We start from the raw sequence: 21,011 nt of genomic DNA on the forward strand, positions 1-21,011 counted from the left end.
ACTGTTGTATGTAATCTTACTGGTGGTATTAATTTGAGGGAAAGTAACTATCAAGGCTATTGTATGCATCTGTAGGGATGAGGTAATGCCGAAAAAAGCTCTGATATACTGTAACCATTTTCAAGTCCATGTACTGCTTTGGCGTACATCCATCAAATGAATGTGGTGTGTGAGTGAGTGTTGGTGGTGGTCAGAGGGACCGATGGTTCACTATGGCAGCATCACTTCTGTCAGTCTGCCCCAGGGCAGCTGTGGCTACAATAGTAGCTTACCACCCAAAGAATGAAGCATATCATTGATCAATGTAAAGCGCTTTGAGTGCCTATGAAAAGCACTAAATAAAATCCATTGCATACTATTATTATCCACCGGTATCTGTGAAGTTGGCCGTAGAAATGTAGTTGGATGCTAATGAATTCAGCCAGGGCTCCAAGCTCCGAGTATGCTTTACGATGACTGTGTCCTCTTAAACTAAAGTATCCTCTTTACCTGTCCGTCACTAATGGTAAAGTTTTGCCGACTAGCAAGCAAATCCTTAATATCTTTTATCCCACATCTCGTGGGATGTGGGATAAAACTCATACTGGGCTTAACTTTAGACACACGTTAATCCCAAATACCTGCTTTAGGTACTACCACTCATTCATTCCCCATGTCCACAGCAACCACCATTATAGCTATGCTTCACACTTGTCACTATACTGGCTTGATTACACAACATAATAAGCACAATATATATACAACTTCACATCTCACCCTCTCTGTAAAACAATCTATTCTTCCCCACCCTTTCTATTTCCTACCTTGAGTCTCTCCTCCCTGCTCCCTTTGCCCTCCCCCTCCCTCTCCACTTAGGTGTAGCACTGCTCTCCTTTTTATATCCTCCCTATAATAAAAGATTTCTTACCCTTCCTTAGGGAGGGCTGGTGATGGTCGCAATTAAGCAATAAAATAAATCAATTTATTTTATTGCAATAACAAAACATGCATTGCTGTCTCATAATGATTGCACTTCTTGTAGTGTTGACCTTTGACAGCATGTGCAGACAAGAAAAAAACAAAACAAAGTGAATGTATTGAGGAGGAGAGGAGGACAGGTGGGCGAGAGCAGAATGACGGGAATAAAGGAAAGGTAGGTGAAGAATTAGAGATTGGAGAACAGATAAATTAACAGATTCAGAGTGGGACCAAGGCAGGTAAAACTGGGCAAAGGAAAAACAGGCAGGCAAATGAGCATAGAAAAGTTAATGAAGAAGAGTTAAAAACAGTTAAAAAAAAAAACACAGAAGTGTGTTGATGAAAGGCAGGGAGAGAAAAAGTTACAGGGTGGACAAGAGAATGGTGTAGATGGCAATCAAACAGGTGAACAGGTACAGAATGGTGCAGATAAAGGATATACGAGTGAGCAGACAGAGTAGAGGAGCTGAAGAACAGGCTGAGGAGATGATAGAAACAGAGGCCACAGCGTCCCAAGAGGGGAGCACTGATACTGCAGAGGAGAGGATGGAGGAAGAGGGCTATACTCCTAGCACCTCGCGTTTCAAAAGAATAACAAAAAATAATTACTGTGTTTTGCAGGAAACGAGTAAAACAAGTAAGAAAGCTAAAGTAAAATCAGGAAGGGAACAGAAAGAATCTGAAGGGTCAGAGTTCAGTGCTGATGAAGTTTCTTTTCAGCTAACTGACAGTGAGACAACTGATTGCCAGTTTTCTCAAAGAAAAAGAAACAAAAAAGACTACAGTATTGAAAAAAATAAAACTTTTTTTGCAGAAAAAAAAAACATATGGGGAGTAAAAATTGAAAACTACTTCCCTGAAAAAAAAAAAAGTTTTTCTTGAAACAGTCAGAGATCTGATAAGAAGTCGAGAGAAAGGCTGCTTTACTGACCAGGAGTTGTTTCAACTGAGAAAACATGTTTTCAAACAGGATGGAGCTAACTAAAGGTACTACTGATGGTGGTGATGAGGATGATGGTGATGAGGATGATGGTGTAGTTCTCCCTTCAAGATGAATGTGCTAGGAATTTCCTTTCTCTTCATATCTCTCTTTATGAGTCAATTTAGGATTGGCACTTTAAATCTTAATGGGGCAAGGGATGCTAAAAAGAGAGCCATGTTGTATGAGAGCATGAAATTGAAAAAACATATGTTGATAGACACACAGTGACACCTGTAATGAAGTGGGCTGGAGGAGGGAGTGGGGTGGACACATTGCACTGAGCCATGGTAGCAGCAGCAGTGGAGGGGTCGCTGTGCTGTTCTCTGACAGATGTGCGCCCATATCCTTCACTGTGACTGAGGTGATCACTGGCAGGCTGTTGGTAGTTCACTCTATTTTTGAGCAGTGTGAGTTTTTTTTTTTTTTATAAATGTCTATGCTCCCATCAGTGGTCCAAACAGACTGCTGTTGAAAATCATGAGCTTGTAGACATGTGGAGATTTTTTCACAATGAGAAGCAATAAACATGGAGTCATAGCAGAGATGGTTTTATTTGTTTAGCCAGACTTGATCGGTTTTATACCTTCAAGTATCAGATGAATGTGTTTAAGGATAGTTTTATTGTACCTGCCCCCTTTACTGACCACTCCCTTGTTTTTTGTAATATTTTTATTAATTTTAAAAACCAAAAGCGCTGCATGGTACTTCACCACGTCTTTGTTGCTTGATAAAAAATTTGTAGAGTTTTAGATATTAATGGAAAGATTTTAGGACAACGTGTACAGATTTTAAGTCTTATAAACAGTGGTGGGATTGTGGTAAGGCCGAAATTCGAACGTTCTGTCAGCAGTACACTCTCAATGCCCCACGGGACATCACAAGATCCATGAAAGCTCTAGAGGCTGAAATTGTGGAACTCCAATCTCTGCTAGAGTCCACAGGAAAACAAGGACATATTGAAGCCTACATATTGACCTACTAGGAACCAGAGCCCAGGGAGCTCTGGTCAGATCCAGGTTTCAGAGTGCAAATTTTTCTTTGGGCTGGAAAAAAAGAATGGGCAGAGCAGGCATATCCATGTTCTGAGATCAGCAGCGGGACAGGAGCTAACGGAAGATAGAGCCATCAGGAGAAGAGCTGTGCAGTTCTTTTCCAAACTGTACATAACAGAACACTCAGAAGGTAATGAGTCTGTTTACTCCTTCTGTGACAGTTTGCCTTGTGTCTCTGAGGAGTCCAACCGTTGTTTTGGAGCACCTCTACACCTCCAGAAACTAACTGCAGCTCTGCAGGCTATGGAGGGAGGAAAATGCCCTGGTATTGATGGCCTTCCTGTGGATTTCTGGAAGGAGCTGGGTAAAGATCTGTTGACTGTGGTAAATGAAAGCCTGTTAGAAGGTGGACTCCCCCTTAGTTGCAGAAGAGCAGTGATTGCTTTGCTGCCAAAGAAGGGCAATATTCATGAGAAAAAAAAAAACTGGCATCCTGTCTCACTGCTCTGCACTGATTACAAGATCTTCCCCAAAGCGCTGGCCAACAGATTGAAAGAAGTCATGGAAGAGATTGTGCATCAGGACCAGACCTACTGTTTGCCTGGTAGGTCTATTCATGACAATGTGTCATTAATTCAGGATGTTTTGGATGTCTCTAGTTCATTGGGCATAGAACTTGGTCTCATTTCTTTGGATCAAGAAAAAGCTTTTGATCGGGTTGAGCACCTCTACTTCTGGCACACTCTGGAGGCTTTTGGCCTCAACCCTGGTTTCATAGCTATGGTGAAAGTTTTGTACCAGGACATTGAGAGTGTACTGAAAACTAATGGAGGATTAAGTGCGCCATTAAGAACTCAAAGAAGAATAAGGGGCTCTTTCAGGCATGTTATACACCATCTCTATTGAACCCTTGCTTTGTAAGTTGCGCTCCTCAATTCAGGGGCTGGTGCTACCACACTGTCAGAGAGCTTTTGTTGTTTCAGCCTATGCTGATGACATTATTTTAATGATAAAAAGTCAAACTGAAATAAATAAACTTGAAAAAATAGTGCAGGAATTCAGCAAAATGTCATCTGCAAAGGTTAACTGGGCAAAGAGTGAAGGCCTGGCACTTGGGTTTAGATCTGCTCACATGCCTAAACTGCCTAAAATCTGGTCTCCTGTTGTCTCTGGCACAAAGTGGCATGTTTAGAGCCCCCTGCTGGTGTCCTCAAGCAACTACAGTCTACTATGTTGGATTTCTTTTGGGACAATCTTCATTGGGTACCACAGTGTGTGCTGTTCCTACCAAGAACAGCAAGGTCTGGTGCATCTTGCCAGTAGGGTTGCTGCCTTCAGACTCCAATTCCTTCAGATATTTCTCAATGGCCCAACGGATGTTGTCTGGAGATCAGTGGCCAGTATGATTTTTAAAACGGTGAATGGACTTGGTCTAGACTCTTCCCTGTTTCTTATGAAAACTGACTGCTTTATTCTGTCCACCCTGCCTGCTTTTTATCAGAGCATTTTTAAAACCTGGGCACTGTTTTCATCATGGAGACTGGAGCGCACACTGTATTTACACTGGCTGCTGGAGGAGCTTATGATTCCTTGAAGCCCGCCTGGTTGTCTAAGAGAAATCCTTACCAGGGTTGTCCCATGCTCTGACATCTACAGGTCTTATCACTCTGAGAAAGCTTGTTGATGTGGCAGGGCCTGATCTGAACAGGTGTGCATCTGTAACGGCTGCTCTTGGTCTTCGCTCTGCGTGCTTTGTGGACAGAGCCCTCAGACTTTGGAAAGTTAGACTCACTGAGGAAGAAAAAGAGATGCTTCACAACTACTGCAGCAGAGTGGAGCTCCCTGATGAAGGTGATCCTTTTCCTGAGCTGGGCCTCTCCTTGGGTTCTGGCAGTGGGAAAATGGAGGTACTGTTTTTTTACACTGCTACAGGAAAGCAGTTTTATTTTTTGTGTGTGAATAGACTGAACAGGAACGGACTGTGCAGCAGGGTGGACAAGAAATGGAGACAATGGCTGAAGTTGGGTGCCCGTATAAAACCAGTATGGATGGTTTTATATAAAGGCCCTCTAACAAAGAGATCAGGAGACCAGCAGTGGAGACTTCTACACGGAGCCGTAGCTGTAAATTCTTTGGTGTCTCGCATTAATCCACAGGTTTACAATTAATGCTTTTACTGTAAATCCGTTGAAAATATTGTACACTGTTTTTTGGAGGTGACAGACTGACAGAACTGTTCGAACTTTTAAAAAATGTATTTATTGTTTTCAAAGAAGTGTGGTCACAAAATGTTTTTATATTTGGGGCAGGTTACAGGAAAGAAAATGCAGTAAAATGGAAACTCTTAAAATTCATAACTGGACAGAATAAGCTTGCAATTTACTTAAGTAGAAAAAATAAATGTTTTTAAGTTTCCATTTACATGATCAATATAAATCAAATCAAACATTATTCTATAGAATTTTTTAGAATTTTAAACACTGTATTGTCTTCATTTAGAAGGTATTTTTTTCAGCTCCAGGAGGACTTTTATCCAGGTGAGATGAGGCGAAATGGTTCCTTGACCAGGGGAAGAGGGTTAGGAGACCCCACTATAAGAGCTGGACCCTCTGAATTGAATTCCATGGGGTGAAGCAATGCAGATGCTAAGTTGGTTATGCTACTGTTAAGTTAATTCAAGTACAGCATTTCTGCAAAATAATAAAACAGAATGCATGTAACCTGTTGTTATGCTTTGCTGTTATTTTGCTGTCTTCTTTTAAAATTATATGAAATAAATGACCTGTTATTTAAGCCACTGCTTGTCGCAGAAAAACTTAATATTGTCACTAAAACCTGAAAACATTTTTTGCAAATATCTCAAGTCATTGTCAATCTTTACTTCCTAACTGCCAGTTATGTCAACTATTCATCATGGCTATGTCCCCCCACCCCACCCCACCGTTAAAAAAAAAGAGGGTGCGACTAAGTTCTGTACCACCAGTGGAAAAGTTAGTGTAGAGCCCAGATTTCAAATTGTCATAGTACAAAATATTCTGTGGGTTTTTAAAAATCAGTCAAAATGCTCTAAAATGGCTGGCAGTGAGGGGGGTAGAAATTCTGAAAATGGCTGGCAGTGAATGAGTTAACCAATAAAATTATGAACATTTCATTGAACTAGTTTCTGATGTACAGTATATCTGATGCAGCATACTATTATGATAATGATGATGGATATATATCATATATATATATATGAATGTATTTTGGAGGAAAAACACCAACAAAAAGGAGAAAATGTAGAACATAAGAAATTTGTTCATGATAAATGTGTTTTTAAAAAATGATGCAATGGTTTTTATTTTCTGTATGTTATTCATGAAAAACAAATAAAGAATAAATGATTATAAGACACAGAGGCAAGCTACAATGGTCAATATCCGCGAGTGGTGAAATAGCCCCGAAGTTAGTGTCCAAAATAAAAATGAAGAAGTTGGCGTCATCTTTATACTATAAATTAAAACAGAGTTCAGAATGTTTTTCCTACATTCCTACATGCAGCCAATGAAAATCTGTCACAAAAGTATTTTTTTGGATTTCAAGAGACTGTTACCCAAGAACAAATGCATATATCTGACTAATCTTTAGTGATTTGAACAGTCTATGTACATAGCTAAAAGCTAATAAAAATTACAGGGAGCTGAATCATGTGCAAAATTTTTAACTGAAGGCCCGAACATGTTCGAGCCCGAAACCCCGTCAAACTTTTTCCCAATTTTGAGGGGCTGGCAAGTCCACCAGATAGGATGTATAGCAGAAATTTTGTATATTCTGAGATAGTAGGTGGAGAGTATTCCTGTACAAAATTTCAGTTTCTGAAAATGGAGGAAAAATAAGGACGAGCAAAAATCGACACATACCGCCTCTCTCTAAATCGACCATATCTTAAAAAGTATCAAACTAAGAATGTACAGTATGCCTATTAAATAATTACTGATCATTTAGTAGAAACTTAGGCTTTTTTTTTTAAAAGACCCAAGTGCTTGGGCCGTTTGTGGAAATGACATGGAATGACCCCTCTTCTTTGAATGTTTGTGTGTCAGACTCTTTTAGATGGATGTTGAAAGTATATTTAATAAAAAATAAACAATAAAAAAACCTTGCAGAACAATGAAATAAGGATAGACAAAAAAAAAAAAAAACACAGCTCCATTATACAATGCAGATAATGTAAATAATAAATTAAAAACAGGCTAAATCTGATTAATATAATGGGTAGATATATTCATAAATCTAAATGTGCTAAAACAGAACCTTAAATTACATTATTTCACATTGAAATAAAACATTACTTTAACATACTACAAAGTAGCAAAAACAAGAAAGCAAAAAAAAAACCCTAGACATTTATGATGCAATGCAAATTGAATGATATGTATTAACAATAATCATAATATTTTATAACAATAATTGTAATGATTACAAAAATAAAATTAAAAAAAACTTTAGCTGAGGTATTAGTTCTAATGAACATTTTTATTTACTTACTTCTGAATTTGTTTACATGATGCATATTATATGTGTATATATACAGAGCCGGATTAACGCAAAGGCAAACTAGGCACGTGCCTGGGGCCCGATTGGCAGGGGGGCCAGACAGAGGGACCAAGCAGCTCAGCTGACTTTCTTAAAGGGACAGCGTGCTTAATGTGGTTTAAAAGTACTACAGAATTTAGTCACACATTTCAGCCTTAATGAAGGGAAAAGTCAAAAGTGGCACAAAATGTTGATATTGAGCTGCTAGTGATTAATAAAATGGTCTTTGTGGCATTTCCACTGACTTTGAGCAATTATTGTTTTTGTTGTAAAACTACATTTAAAGAAATAAATAAATCAAGTATATTTGACTATTTAACTATTCAATTTAATCTACACATTTAATTAAGATTTTCTGCAAAATGCAATAGCTTACAACATTTATCTCATTTGCTCTGTTTACATAGCAATGCTGATACCTATTGGTGATTTACTGCTACTACTGCCTTAAAAATGACACACAATGGATAAGATAAGGATATTTTAATAGCATTTAATAGAGCTGGGTAATAACGTCTAAATAATAATAATTTAAAAAAATGTCCGACACAATTTATTTCAGTATACAAAGATCCAACAAGACTACGCTATGTAAAATGTGAATTAACTTCTTATTATAATAAGTTACTATACTAACTTTGGTAAGTTTCAGATTTCAATTCATAAATAACATCAATGGAGGAGGGGCCAAAAAATACATTCTGCCTAGTGAAGTCCATTTATATAATCCGGCTCTGTGGATATATACATTATGCATCTATTGCAACGAGAACTTCTCCAGGAATTAGCGCTAACGTTAGCCGCCGAGACAGAGGAAGTGTCAGCCGCTGTGTGTGCGAGAAGCACAGAGTAGCATTCAGTCTCTGTTTCAGATTGTGTTTTGTTGGCTGGGTGCTCCCCTGAACAATGTTCGGGTGCTTATAGCCACAACAGACACTGTACGATTTCTAAAACACACACGCACACGCGCACACGCACACGCGCACACGCACACGCGCACTCTCTCTCTCTCTCTCTCTCTCTCTCTCTCTCTCTCTCTCTCTCTCTCTCTCTCTCTCTCTCTCTCTCTCTCTCTCTCTCTCTCTCTCTCTCTCTCTCTCTCTCTCTCTCTCTCTCTCTCTCTCTCTCTCTCTCTCTCTCTCACCTGTTTCTGTGCGCTGTAGACATGTCTGCATAGATGATGTTTTATCCGTCAATCCTCGGATCCTCTTTCACTTCCGTCTTCTTCTTTTTCTGCTTCTTCTTCTTCTTCTTCTTCTTCTTCTTCTTCTTCTTCTTCTTCTTTGGTATTTTATGGCGGCCACCTACCACCCACTTTACCGCCACCAACTGGAATATGAGTGAACCATAATTGTCTTTTTTTTTTTTTATTGAGCAAAAGTGCAGTGCAGAATATATATACATTAAACAAGGCACTTGAATGTCATATACAACAATTAAAATAGCAATAACTGGGATATAAAGTCCAATCTCTACACAGAGGAACAAAATAGAGACAAAAGCAAAACAACACACAAATGAAGAAAATGATATAGATATAGATATGAATACATAGCTATGGGCTAAATCAATAGTACAGTAGAATACAATGATATTTGATTTAAATAGATTTGGACTGTCATTAAGATTAAATTTATTAATAAAGTTTTCATGAGATAAAAGGGAACTGTCAACATCCAACAGATGAGTTGTTGACCAAATGCCTTGATCCCACCAGCTCTGCTGAAACAAAGATAGACCTTTAACAGTTATATATCTGCTATTCCCAATAGATATTCCCAATAGCTTAATTGTGCACTTCGTTTCTCCAGATATTGCTTTTTTGGGGATTGCTGTGGAGTATGCTGGATATATGCAGCGGTCATGAATTAAGACTCCTCTCCTCTCCCCCCGCTGGGTTGGTCAGATCACAACCTCATTCTCAGCCCCTGTTATCTGCCCCTGGTGAAACGCCAGCCTATGACCACGGGGACAGTGAGGAGATGGTCGGAGGAGGCGTTTGAAACACTGAGAGGATGTTTTGAGGCTACAAACTGAGATGCACTCTGTTAATCACATGGACAAGATATTGATAACCTCACAGAACCAACTATATTAATTTCTGTGTGGACACCACCGTCCCAGCTAAGACTGTGAAATGTTCCCCTAACAATAAGCCCTGGGTAACAAAGGACATCAAAGCCACCCTAAACAATAGGAAGAGGGCTTTCAGTGATGGTAATAGGGAGGAGGTGAGAAAAAAGCAGAGAGGCTAAGGTGGAATACGAGAAGAAGCGTCAGCGAAACAACACGAGAGGACTGATGAATCATGTTCTTTGACTTTTCCAGTGCTTTTAACACCATCTGTCCGGCTCTACTGGGTGAAAAGCTGACAGAGATGCAGGTTGACTCCTACATTGTGTCCTGAATTGTTGACTACTTAACTGGCAGACCACAGTATGTGCGCCTGTGACACTGTGTGTCAGACAAAGTGGTCAGCAACACATGGCCTCTCACGGGACTGTACTCTCTCCCTTCCTCTTCACCTCTTCAGCTACTGCACTGACACCTGTCATCTACAGAAGTTCTCGGATGACTCTGCAGTGGTTGGATGTATCAGTGAGGGGGACAAGGTGGAGTAGTGGCTAACTGATGTTTTCTCAATGTGTTGAAGCTGTTTTACGCCATACAAAGAAAATTTGTTGTTCTTTTAACGTTTCCAGCTGCAATGTTAAAAATCACTTCAGAGGGCCCAAACTGATGTTTTCTCAGCGTGTTGAAGCTGTTTTAGACCATACTAAAAAATTAAGTTGTTCTCTTAAAGTTTCAAGTTGCAATGTTAAAAATCATTTCAGAGGGCCCAAACTGATGTTTTCTCAGTGTATTGAAGCTGTTTCAGGGCATAATAAAAAATTAAGTTGTTCTCTTAAAGTTTCAAGTTGCAATGGTAAAAATCATTTCAGAGGGCCCAAACTGATGTTTTCTCAGTGTATTGAAGCTGTTTCAGGGCATAATAAAAAATTAAGTTGTTCTCTTAAAGTTTGAAGTTGCAATATTAAAAATCACTTCAGACAGCCCAAACTGATGTTTTCTCAGTGTATTGAAGCTGTTTTAAGCCAAACTGAAAAAGTAGGTTGTTCTCTCAAACTTTCAAATTGCAATGTTAAAAATCACTTCAGAGGACCCAAACTGGTGTTTTCTCAGTGTATTGAAGCTGTTTTAGGCCATACTAAAAAAATAGGTTTTTCTCCTAAAGTTTCAAGTTGCAATGGTAAAAATCACTTCAGAGGGCCCAAACTTATGTTTTCTCAGCATGTTGAAGCTGTTTTACGCCATACAAAGAAAATTTGTTGTTCTTTTAATGTTTCCAGCTGCAATGTTAAAAATCACTTCAGAGCGCCCGAACTGATGTTTTCTCAGTGTGTTGAAGCTGTTTTAAGCCAAACTAAAAAATTAAGTTGTTCTCTTAAAGTTTCAAGTTGCAATGTAAAAAATCCCTTCAGAGGGAACACACTGATGTTTTCTCAGCGTGTTGAAGCTGTTTTAGGCCATACTAAAAAATTAAGTTGTTCTCTTAAAGTTTAAAGTTGCAATGTTAAAAATCACTTCAGAGGGCCCAAACTGATGTTTTCTCAGCGTGTTGAAGCTGTTTCACGCCATACAAAGAAAATGTGTTGTTCTTTTAACGTTTCCAGCTGCAATGTTAAGAATAACTTCAGAGGGCCCAAACTGATGTTTTCTCAGCGTGTTGAAGCTGTTTTACGCCATACAAAGAAAATTTGTTGTTCTTTTAACTTTTCCAGCTGCAATGTTAAAAATCACTTCAGAGGGCACAAACTGATGTTTTCTCAGCGTGTTGAAGCTGTTTTAGGCCATACTAAAATATTAAGTTGTTCTCTTAAAGTTTAAAGTTGCAATGTTAAAAATCACTTCAGAGGGCCCAAACTGATTGTTACACCCCGAAAAGGGAATGAACACATTAAGAAGGACACGGGAAAACAATTAGGATTTTATAACTTTTATTCATGACTGTTAACTATTATTTTACTTCTCCTAAAAAACAACAACAACAAAAAAAGAAAGCTCAGGAACCTGAAGAACAGGATAATGTTAAACACAAATAAAGGACACAAAAAACCCCAAACCATCCCATATCCTTAAACTAATTAACTTTAACAAAAGTTTACCTGGTGGGCCGGCCAAAAAGAAGAAAAAGATGCGGTACTGGGCCAACCCTATACAGGGCCGTAGAAGCCAGTACCACATCCAAACTAAGAAAGAAAAAAACCCAATCTACTCCTGAAAATCAACTGAAAACGAAAACAGGACAGCCGGTCCCATCAGGAACAAACAAAACATACCTAAACCCCAAAAAGAGAAGCGCAGGTGGAGGAGCAGGAACAGACCTCCGCCCTGCTCCGCGTCTGCAGGTGAATGAGCAAGAGAGAGAGAGAGCGTGCACTCCAGGCCCAGCCTATTTATAGGCGGAGCCGTAGGCTTTTCAAGCGCCTGAAACAAAAAAATCCTAAAATGGGAAAACAGTATAAAAATAAAGAAGAGGTAAATAAGTCACACCAAACTACCTTATAACCAAGAAATAAAAAGATCAATGTCTTAACGTCATATAAATGTATAATTTGATAAACACAAAGAAACTTGCAAATACCTAACACCCCCACCCAGTGACACTGAATAAGTATGAACTGTGGTCTCCACACACAAAGGCCACATTCAACTCATTCAGAGCCATAGCGTTAGAGCCTATAAACGTGATAGGGCGTCAGCGATGACATTATCACACCCACGAATGTGCGCGATCACAAGATTAAACTGTTGTAATCGCAAAGACCAATTCATCAGCCTGCGGCTCTTGTTACGCATCCTATCAAGAAAAACCAGCGGATTGTGGTCGGTGTATATGACCACAGGCACACTAGAACAACCGACATACACCTCGAAATGTTCTAAGGCCATGATTAAAGCCAGCGCTTCTTTCTCAATGGTGGAATACCACCGCTGGTGTCGATTCAGCTTTTTCGAAAAAAACGACACGGGATGCTTGACACCTTCACCGTCATCTTGCAGGAGTACGGCCCCCACGCCCGAATCACAGGCATCCACAGCAACCTTAAAGGGTCTTTCAAAAGAAGGAGCCGCAAGTATGGGTGCGTTGACAAGCAGTGTCTTAGTCTGGTCAAAAGCAAATTGGCAAGCCTGAGTCCAACAAAATTCAACTTTTGGGCTGAGAAGGTCAGTTAAAGGAGCCGCCACTACAGAAAATTTTTTACAAAAACCACGGTTATAACCGATCATGGCCAAGTAGCGACGGAGCTCCGTACGATTCACAGGCGGTGGGATTGCTGAAATAGCTTCGACTTCAGCCTGAACTGGTCGCACCTGACCTCCACCCACTTGTTTCCCCAAGTAAGTGACAGTTGCTTTGCCAAACTCACATTTAGAGATGTTCACAGTCAGGTTGGACTCCCGCAGCCGCTGGAAGACTCTACCCAGATGCTCCAAATGCTCCCCCCAGGATGACGAGCAAACAACAACAACATCTAGGTAGGCTTCACAAAAAGGCAAGCCAGATAAAACGACATTCATAAGCCTTTGGAAAGTAGCGGGTGCGTTGCACATGCCAAAAGCCATCACATTGTATTGAAGGAAATCGTCGGGTGTGACAAATGCAGATATCTCCTTGGCGCGTTCTGTCAGGCAGACATGCCAGTAGCCTTTCAACAAATCAAGCTTACTGACGTACTCTGCTGCGCCCACGTGATCCACGCAATCCTCCATCCTCGGCAACGGATAACAATCCGGCCTAGTCACCCCATTCACCTTCCTAAAATCAGTGCAAAAACGGTCTTCACCATTGGCTTTTACTGTCAATAGGCACGGAGAACTTCACGCACTACTACTATTCTCGGCTATGTTGTGTAGTACCATGTAGTCAACCTGTTTTTTTAGACAAGATCGTTTTTCAGGATTGACTCGGTAAGGATGCTGTTTAATGGGCTTAGCATCCCCCACATCGATATTGTGGTAGAGCACGTGCGTCTTAGAGGGAACATCCCCAAACAGTGAATCATATGATTTAATTAATTCAACCAGACCACGATGCTCCGACTCAGATAGATGGGAAAGCAACATTGGCAAATTCTGCAACACCACTGAGTTGGCAAATTGTCCCTCAGTCAGCGCCACAGACAAATCATCCTCCTCCGGAGGTGCTGAAACAGATGCCTCCTGTCCACCTGTCACCAAGCTCACACGCGCTTCAGCACTTTCAGCACCACCGGCAACGGACAGCTCCGCACGTTCCACAACCTCACCGACCGCAGACACAACTGGCTCGCCATGCTCAAAATACGGTTTCAACATATTAACATGGCACAGCCGCGTCGAACGGCGACGATCCGGCGTGATAATTAAATAGTCCCTTTCACCTACTTTGTTTTTAATAAGGTACGGACCAGCATATCGTGCCTGTAAACTAGAGCCAGGGATTGGTAGTAACACCAATACTTTTTCAATATTTCAGTCCGATAGGGAGTTGGAACCACAATCTGCGTAATCACGCTCCACTCTTCAGCTGGAGAGACACCAAGCGGTGTCCATTTACGCATCAACATCCCCTCATTCAAAAAGTAGCCTGTAGACATTGATTCCCTCAAGTCATCAGACACAACGACTTCAAACAGACGTGCCAAACTTTCGTCTGCTTTTTGATCGTTGATCAACTACTGCCTGGACAGCGACAGCTTACTCACGTTAGGGCCACCACTTTCACACTCCCCAGTGCTCCGTGTAGGTAATATAGGCTCTGCGTCACAAACCTTGTCAGTTTTAAAGTCATGCATAAAACTCTCACTCAAATCAATGTCCTCTTTATCCTGCGCCCGCTCACGTTTCGCAGCTGCCCGTGTAACGGCACAAGATGTGAAAACGTGCGGATAATTCCGTGCCAGCTCATCGGGACCTTTGGACCTAACAGGAACAGGTGTAACCAACACTTTGCCTCCCGCTAAATCGTTCCCCATAATAACAGAGACTCCCTGTATCGGGAAATCCGGACGCACGCCCACCACAGCGTATCCAGACCATAAGTCTGACTGAACCATGATCTTATGTAAGGGAACACCAATATCCTGCATACTGAAACCACGTACAGGCACCTCAATACCAACAGCAGTACTTTTATCTAGAGGCAACACACCCTCCAAAATAAAAGACTGCGAGGCTGCAGTATCCCGCAGGATTTTTACCGGAGTTTTACACTCACCGGACAGCGACACAAACCCGCCCATGACAAACGGTTTGAAGTCTGCGTATTTAGAGTTTTTTTCACACGGAAGTGACTTACCAACCTCATACTCAGTTTTAATCAGAGCCACTGGTCTGGTATTTTTCTTGTTGCACAGGACAACCGGAAATGACATGCCCTTTCTTTTTACAATAAAAACAGTACACATCATCCTTTGTCCTGGCAGATTTAACGTCTGCACTCGACACCGAGCTAAGGACAGGTTCTATCTGTCCACTCACATTTTTACTGTCTTTGCCACTATTAATACCTCGGTCAGATTTATAAAATGAAAAAGGGCGCTCTGAGAATACAGACTTGTGCGTCAACACATATTCCTCCGCCAACACAGCAGCCTTAACCACGTCAGTAACTTTGTTTTCATTTAAGTATGTGGTGACTTTATCTGGGAGACAGTTTTTTAAATCCTCCATTAATATTAGCTGCTTTAGCTGGTCAAAATCAGTGACATTTTGGGATGAACACCATATATCAAACAGCACTCCTTTTTCTCTCACAAAATCTACGTAGGACTGATTATATTGTTTTTTTAGTCGTCTAAACTTCTGACGATAAGCTTCAGGGACCATCTCATATGCATGCAGAACCGCAGCCTTAACTTTATCAAAATCAAGGCTATCATTAGCCAACAATGACGCATAAGCCTCCTGCGCTTTTCCAACTAGTGAACACTGCAACAACACCGTCCACGCTTCCCTGGGCCATCTGAGAGTAAAATATTTGTCCATTAAATTGTGGAACAAGACAAATATTCTTACTCAAATCAAACGAACGTTCCCTTTGTGGCTGCTGCTGCACCTGCTCCACCTGCGCTTCTCCCAAAAAGAGAAGCGCAGGTGGAGGAGCAGGAACAGACCTCCGCCCAGCTCGGCGTCTGCAGGTGAATGAGCAAGAGAGAGAGAGAGCGTGCACTCCAGGCCCAGCCTATTTATAGGCGGAGTCGTAGGCTTTTCAAGTGCCTGAAACAAAAAAATCTCCAAATGGGAAAACAGTATAAAAATAAAGAAGAGGTAAATAAGTCACACCAAACTACCTTATAACCAAGAAATAAAAAGAACAATGTCTTAACGTCATATAAATGTATAATATAATAAACACAAAGAAACTTGCAAATACCTAACACTGATGTTTTCTCAGCGTGTTGAAGCTGTTTTAGGCCATACTTAAAAATTTAGTTGTTCTCTTAAAGTTTCAAGTTGCAATGTTAAAAATCACTTCAGAGGGCCCAAACTGATGTTTTCTCAGCGTGTTGAAGCTGTTTTAACCATACTAAAAAATTAAGTTGTTCTCTTAAAGTTTCAAGTTGCAATGTTAAAAATCACTTCAGAGGGCCCAAACTGATGTTTTCTCAGCGTGTTGAAGCTGTTTTAACCATACTAAAAAATTAAGTTGTTCTTTTAAAGTTTCAAGTTGCAATGTTAAAAATCACTTCAAGAGGGCCCAAACTGACGTTTTCATAGCGTGTTGAAGCTGTTTTAGGCCATATTAAAAAATTAGTTGTTCTCTTAAAGTTTCAAGTTGCAATGTTAAAAATCACTTCAGAGGGCCCAAACTGATGTTTTCTCAGCGTGTTGAAGCTGTTTTACGCCATACAAAGAAAATTTGTTGTTCTTTGAACGTTTCCAGCTGCAATGTTAGAAATCACTTGTTACGGCAGAATTTACGGTTGACCTCATTTGAGACATGATTCATTGCTCTGGTTGAATGATGGAATCCAGGAGAAGCATTGATGATTTTATATAAAAAATGTTTATTCTAAACTAAGAAAAAAGGTACAAAATGGAACAAAGTGAAACAAAATTAGCGTCCGTCCAGGCGGACGTCCGAAGGAAGTGCCTCGCCCCGCTCCAACAGTTTCAAAGCTTAAGCTTTTTATACAGATAAGAAAAGGTCCCAACAGTGAGAGACAAAAGGGAGGGAGTCAGATGCCCATAGTGGAAATGTTGGAGGATGATGAAGATGTTATGAGAAGGTTTGGCTCCAGTCTTTATCTGTCTTGATAAGTGTGTGCGTCAGTGTATGTCTGCATGTGAGCCTTGGCAGAGACTGTGCTGCACTGAGAATAATACGATCTGTACTGTTTAATCATGATTCAGCTGTTCAAAAGTGTAAAGATTAATGGAGTCGTCATGTATTAAAACATGACAAATTGTACACATGAACATACATTTGAGGATATGATGATGAATATAAAAATTGCCATAACATTCCCCACTTTTGGTCGCCTCAACGACCAAATCAAGAAACAAAATTATTATATTCCACCTTTGCTGTCTGTCAGGGTTAACCATTAGCATCCTTATTGTCATACATTGGATATATTCTTCTTTTGTGAGGCACAGATATATCAAGAAAAATGTGGAAATAAACCTTAAAAAAAACTTCATCATTATTATCAATGGCATGAATCATCAAAAATCATCCTTTATTACATCTAGATAAGCAAAAATCATCATTTGCATCAAGGACATCACTCGTCTTCATCGGCTGAGTTCAGTGGTAACTGGGGTAACCAATAGCATCATGAGTGAAGAACCTTGAGTATTTTCCTCAATCGTAGCAGAAGGGTTTATGACTGTATTCCTGCAGCTAGGTGTGAGGTTGTCCTCCCTCAACCTAGCTATGAGCATTTGGTGTGGCTTATAAACGAAGCTAGGCCCTTGTTCTAGAGAGTTTTCTTGTGTGTGTGTGTCTCAGTGGCCTTGTCGGTTCCCCCTTCATTGTTCGGTCAGCCTCCGTCTCAGCATCAGCTGGTCTCGGCAATCATCTTGGATCCATGTCGCCCGCTGTGCGACCTTCACTGCCGTGTGGGTCGTTCGTTTCCGGTCGGCGTTGTAGATGATTGGTTGTTGTCTGAGGAAGGGTAGTCTCCACACACCTGGCAACCTCTCTTGGGATCGGAAGGTACCTGAACAGAAGAGGGGGAAAAACACCAAAACAAAACTCTTGGGATTGGCTGGTACCTGAACACAGGCGCGATCCCACTACTGAGGCTTTAGCTGGTACCTGGTACCTGGTAGGCTTTAGCTGGTACCTGGACAGAAAAAAGGGGGGGGGGGAAAACAAAACAGAACAAAACAAAACAAAATAAAATAAAACGAAATGAAATAAAATAAAATAAAATAAAATAAAATAAAATAGAATAAAATAGAATAAAATAGAATAAAATAGAATAGAATAGAATAGAATAGAATAGAATAGAATAGAATAAAAGTTTAGGGGTGTTAGGTTTAGTTAACTAACTAAATGAATAGTTAGTATGGCCAGGAAGGCAGAGACAGGTCAGAGGTCAGGATCTGAGAGCTTTTCAGATCCTAAAAGGTGCTGCTGCACAATCACACAATGGTTAGGTGTGGGTTAGTGAGCTTTTAGCCATGCTAGCTCTGTAGCCCATTCGCACGCGAGTGGGAAAATATGAGACTGAAAGAAAAGCAGGAAGTATTAATTCGATTTTCTTTTCCTGGAGTAAGGAGAAGCATAGCTGGAGTTGCAGTGATTATCTGTGGTACATCTACTTACCTGGTGAGAAGCAATTTGAGAACCACTGTTTACAAGGACATGCAAGTCGGACGGAGAAGGACATGCAAGTCAGACGGAGAAGTGTGGAGTGTGATTACATGTCTTCTCAAGATGAATACATACAATTGGGAGACATGGAGATGTGAGAAAGCTAAATGAGTTTAACCAAATAAATAAATAATGTTATTTATTTATTTAAATTGTTTGTTTCATTTGTTGCTATCTCTTATTTGTGAAGGAGAAATCTTATTCTATCCTTTATTTATTCTGAATAATGTTAACACTCCACACCTATTCACATAGCCTAATTCTTTTATAGAGCTGAATTTGTCAGTTCATTTATTTCATTCATTTCCCTCATAATTATTATTTTAGATGTAATTTACTTAATTTTGAAGGTCAATTGGTGGCAAAAGTGTCTCCTATTCTGTGTCTGAACCAGAGTTTAGCAAGATTATTGGCCCTTTAAGGTTAGACAGAATTAAAGTTAAGTTGAGTCGAACAATCATATTGTCTTTTGCTCTCTGTATTTATCCCATTCGTAGGGGTGACGAGCCCCAGCACGGTTTGGAGAGCTTCCTTAAATGCTTGGAAGTTACTCAACTTTAAACTATCTCTTATTTCAATCAATTATCAAGAATTTCAGGAGGACCCTTTTTTAAATCTCAGGCGACCCAGATTGGGCCACCAACCCAATGTTGAGAACAGTTAATTTTTCCCTTAAAAGTGTCTAAACCCAGTGAAGGTGTTTTATGGTCTTGCACGCTAAGTGCTGTTGGAACAAGAAGAAAATGGTTGGAGGGTTTTGGGGTATATTATTTTCCTATGATAAAATATAAATCAAAAATCCAGAGGGACGTTGGCCCCTCCCTTCCCTTTTTTACATAAGAATACATTTGGATTCTTAAAACCATATGATAAATATCATTGGAAAATCACTTATCTGATCATTTTGGATGTGTCTCCGTTTTCCTCTCTCTTGTGTCCGCCTGCCTTTGTGCCCTCCAACCTCCTCGACCTCCTCCTCCTCAGCCTTAAAAGGTCAAAGCCAGGGTCAACTGTACGCTCCTTTTGGAAATTTGAAGATCTGTCCCCACTTTTGCAGTTGGATTGGAAGTCTCTGTAGTCTCTGGAATAGATATTATGTTAGAACATCCACAATATGTCATATTGTCACGTGTCTATTTCAATCTATTTCCCCTTTGCTTCCCAGTTACAGTTATGGACAATACTTCCCTTTAATTCTCATCCTTCATCATAAGAGCGGTGACTAGGCATGGCGGCTGGAGGAGACAGGATCGGAGTCGAGAAGGCGGTGGCATTCTGTTAGGAAGCACTCAGAAACAGAAAGAGAGGAAACCATTAAGACTTAACTGGATAATTTAAAATATCTCTTTTCTTTAGTTGGATCTGATTCGTCTCCTTACAGCGACCTGTATTTTGGAAAAAGCTACATAATAACAACAACTAAGACGAAGACGTAGACAAGTGCACACCACAACGAGTATACACATATAACAACAAAAAACATGGACACTGAACATGAACAGTAAGGTCAGTCAAGGTCAAAGCCAGTCATTCCACTGAAAGTGGTATCATATATAAAAAACGTCGTTTGGTGTTTTTAAACACCCAGAAAAAAACCCTTTAAAACCTGGTAAACTTTTTAGAAGGCCCAAGGCCTATAACCATAGTTCTTTTAACAAGCAGCAGTGTTTTCTGAACACCCCACTACATAATTGGCAAAAACAAGGAGAAGATCAAGTGCATCAAAACCCAGGAGGAAAAGAAGGTGAAACAGAGGAACATGTGTAGTCAAACAGCCATTCATCGGTCAATCACTCAATGACACGTCCACGGCACATTCGCACTCACAACGCGGTTCTCTCAGGCATACGTAACGTGTCATCATTCAGTCATTCATGCACCGCACACGTTCATGCCTCAATTTTCACGTCCATGCATTCACAAGGTTTTGCTGCAGTGTCTAAGTGGAATATAGGTCTCATCTAACCCACCAATGGCGATAGCCAGTCCACCTCCTCTCTCGGGGTCAATGAGCTCTTATTGCCCCCCCATGCTTGGCAACCTTTTAGTGTTAATTAATTGCTTTTTACTGGTATCGTCTGATTACTAAGAGGTACGCTCCTTTTTACTTCCGCCCTGGCGGAGTCTACACTTAGAGTATTGTCCCTTGCAGTACTGACAGTCTACTAGCTGCTGATCAGGCAGAAATCGCACGGCCATGCACAATAACCAAACTCAACCCCGGTCCGCGGGGGAAACTCAACCGCTGTCCATCTCCAGAAATGTAAAAAAGAATCTCTGAATCAGCAGGAAACTCAACCACCGCTCTTGAAGAATAAGAGTTTGGGATTAACTCAACCACCATAAACTCCAGAAGTCTAAGAAAAAACCTCTGAATCGGCAGGAAACTCAACCGCCACTCTTGAAGAATAAGAGCTTGGGATTAACTCAACCACCATACACTCCAGAAATCTAAGAAAAAACCTCTGAATCGGCAGGAAATTCAACCTCTACTCTTGAAAATAAGAGCTTGGGATTAACTCAACCTCGGTCCGCAACCTGAGGGAAACTCAACTGTCAGAACTTTCTGGGCACCTCTAATATCACTCAACATTGAACGGAGCACGCAACCTCTAATAACCCTCACTCTAAGGGA

General features: G+C 40.5%; 1 protein-coding gene across 2 annotated transcripts in view; it reads right to left on the reverse strand.

The window, feature by feature from the left end:
* The window catches only part of tbc1d13 (TBC1 domain family, member 13), a 62,938-nt gene extending 54,145 nt beyond the window's left edge, over positions 1-8,793 (reverse strand). The window contains exon 1 of one of the 2 annotated variants that reach the window (XM_028462455.1): positions 8,651-8,773. Coding sequence is in view for 1 of the 2 variants with exons in the window: in XM_028462454.1 (XP_028318255.1) it covers positions 8,651-8,673 (23 nt within the window). In the remaining variant the exon portion in view is untranslated. Of the gene's footprint in view, positions 1-8,650 lie in introns of both variants that reach the window. The other variant, XM_028462454.1, reaches the window with a different exon arrangement.
* Between the last annotated feature and the right edge of the window lie 12,218 nt (positions 8,794-21,011).

Source organism: Gouania willdenowi, chromosome 12 (genome assembly GCF_900634775.1).
Source record: "Gouania willdenowi chromosome 12, fGouWil2.1, whole genome shotgun sequence".
Classification (NCBI taxonomy): domain Eukaryota; kingdom Metazoa; phylum Chordata; class Actinopteri; order Blenniiformes; family Gobiesocidae; genus Gouania; species Gouania willdenowi.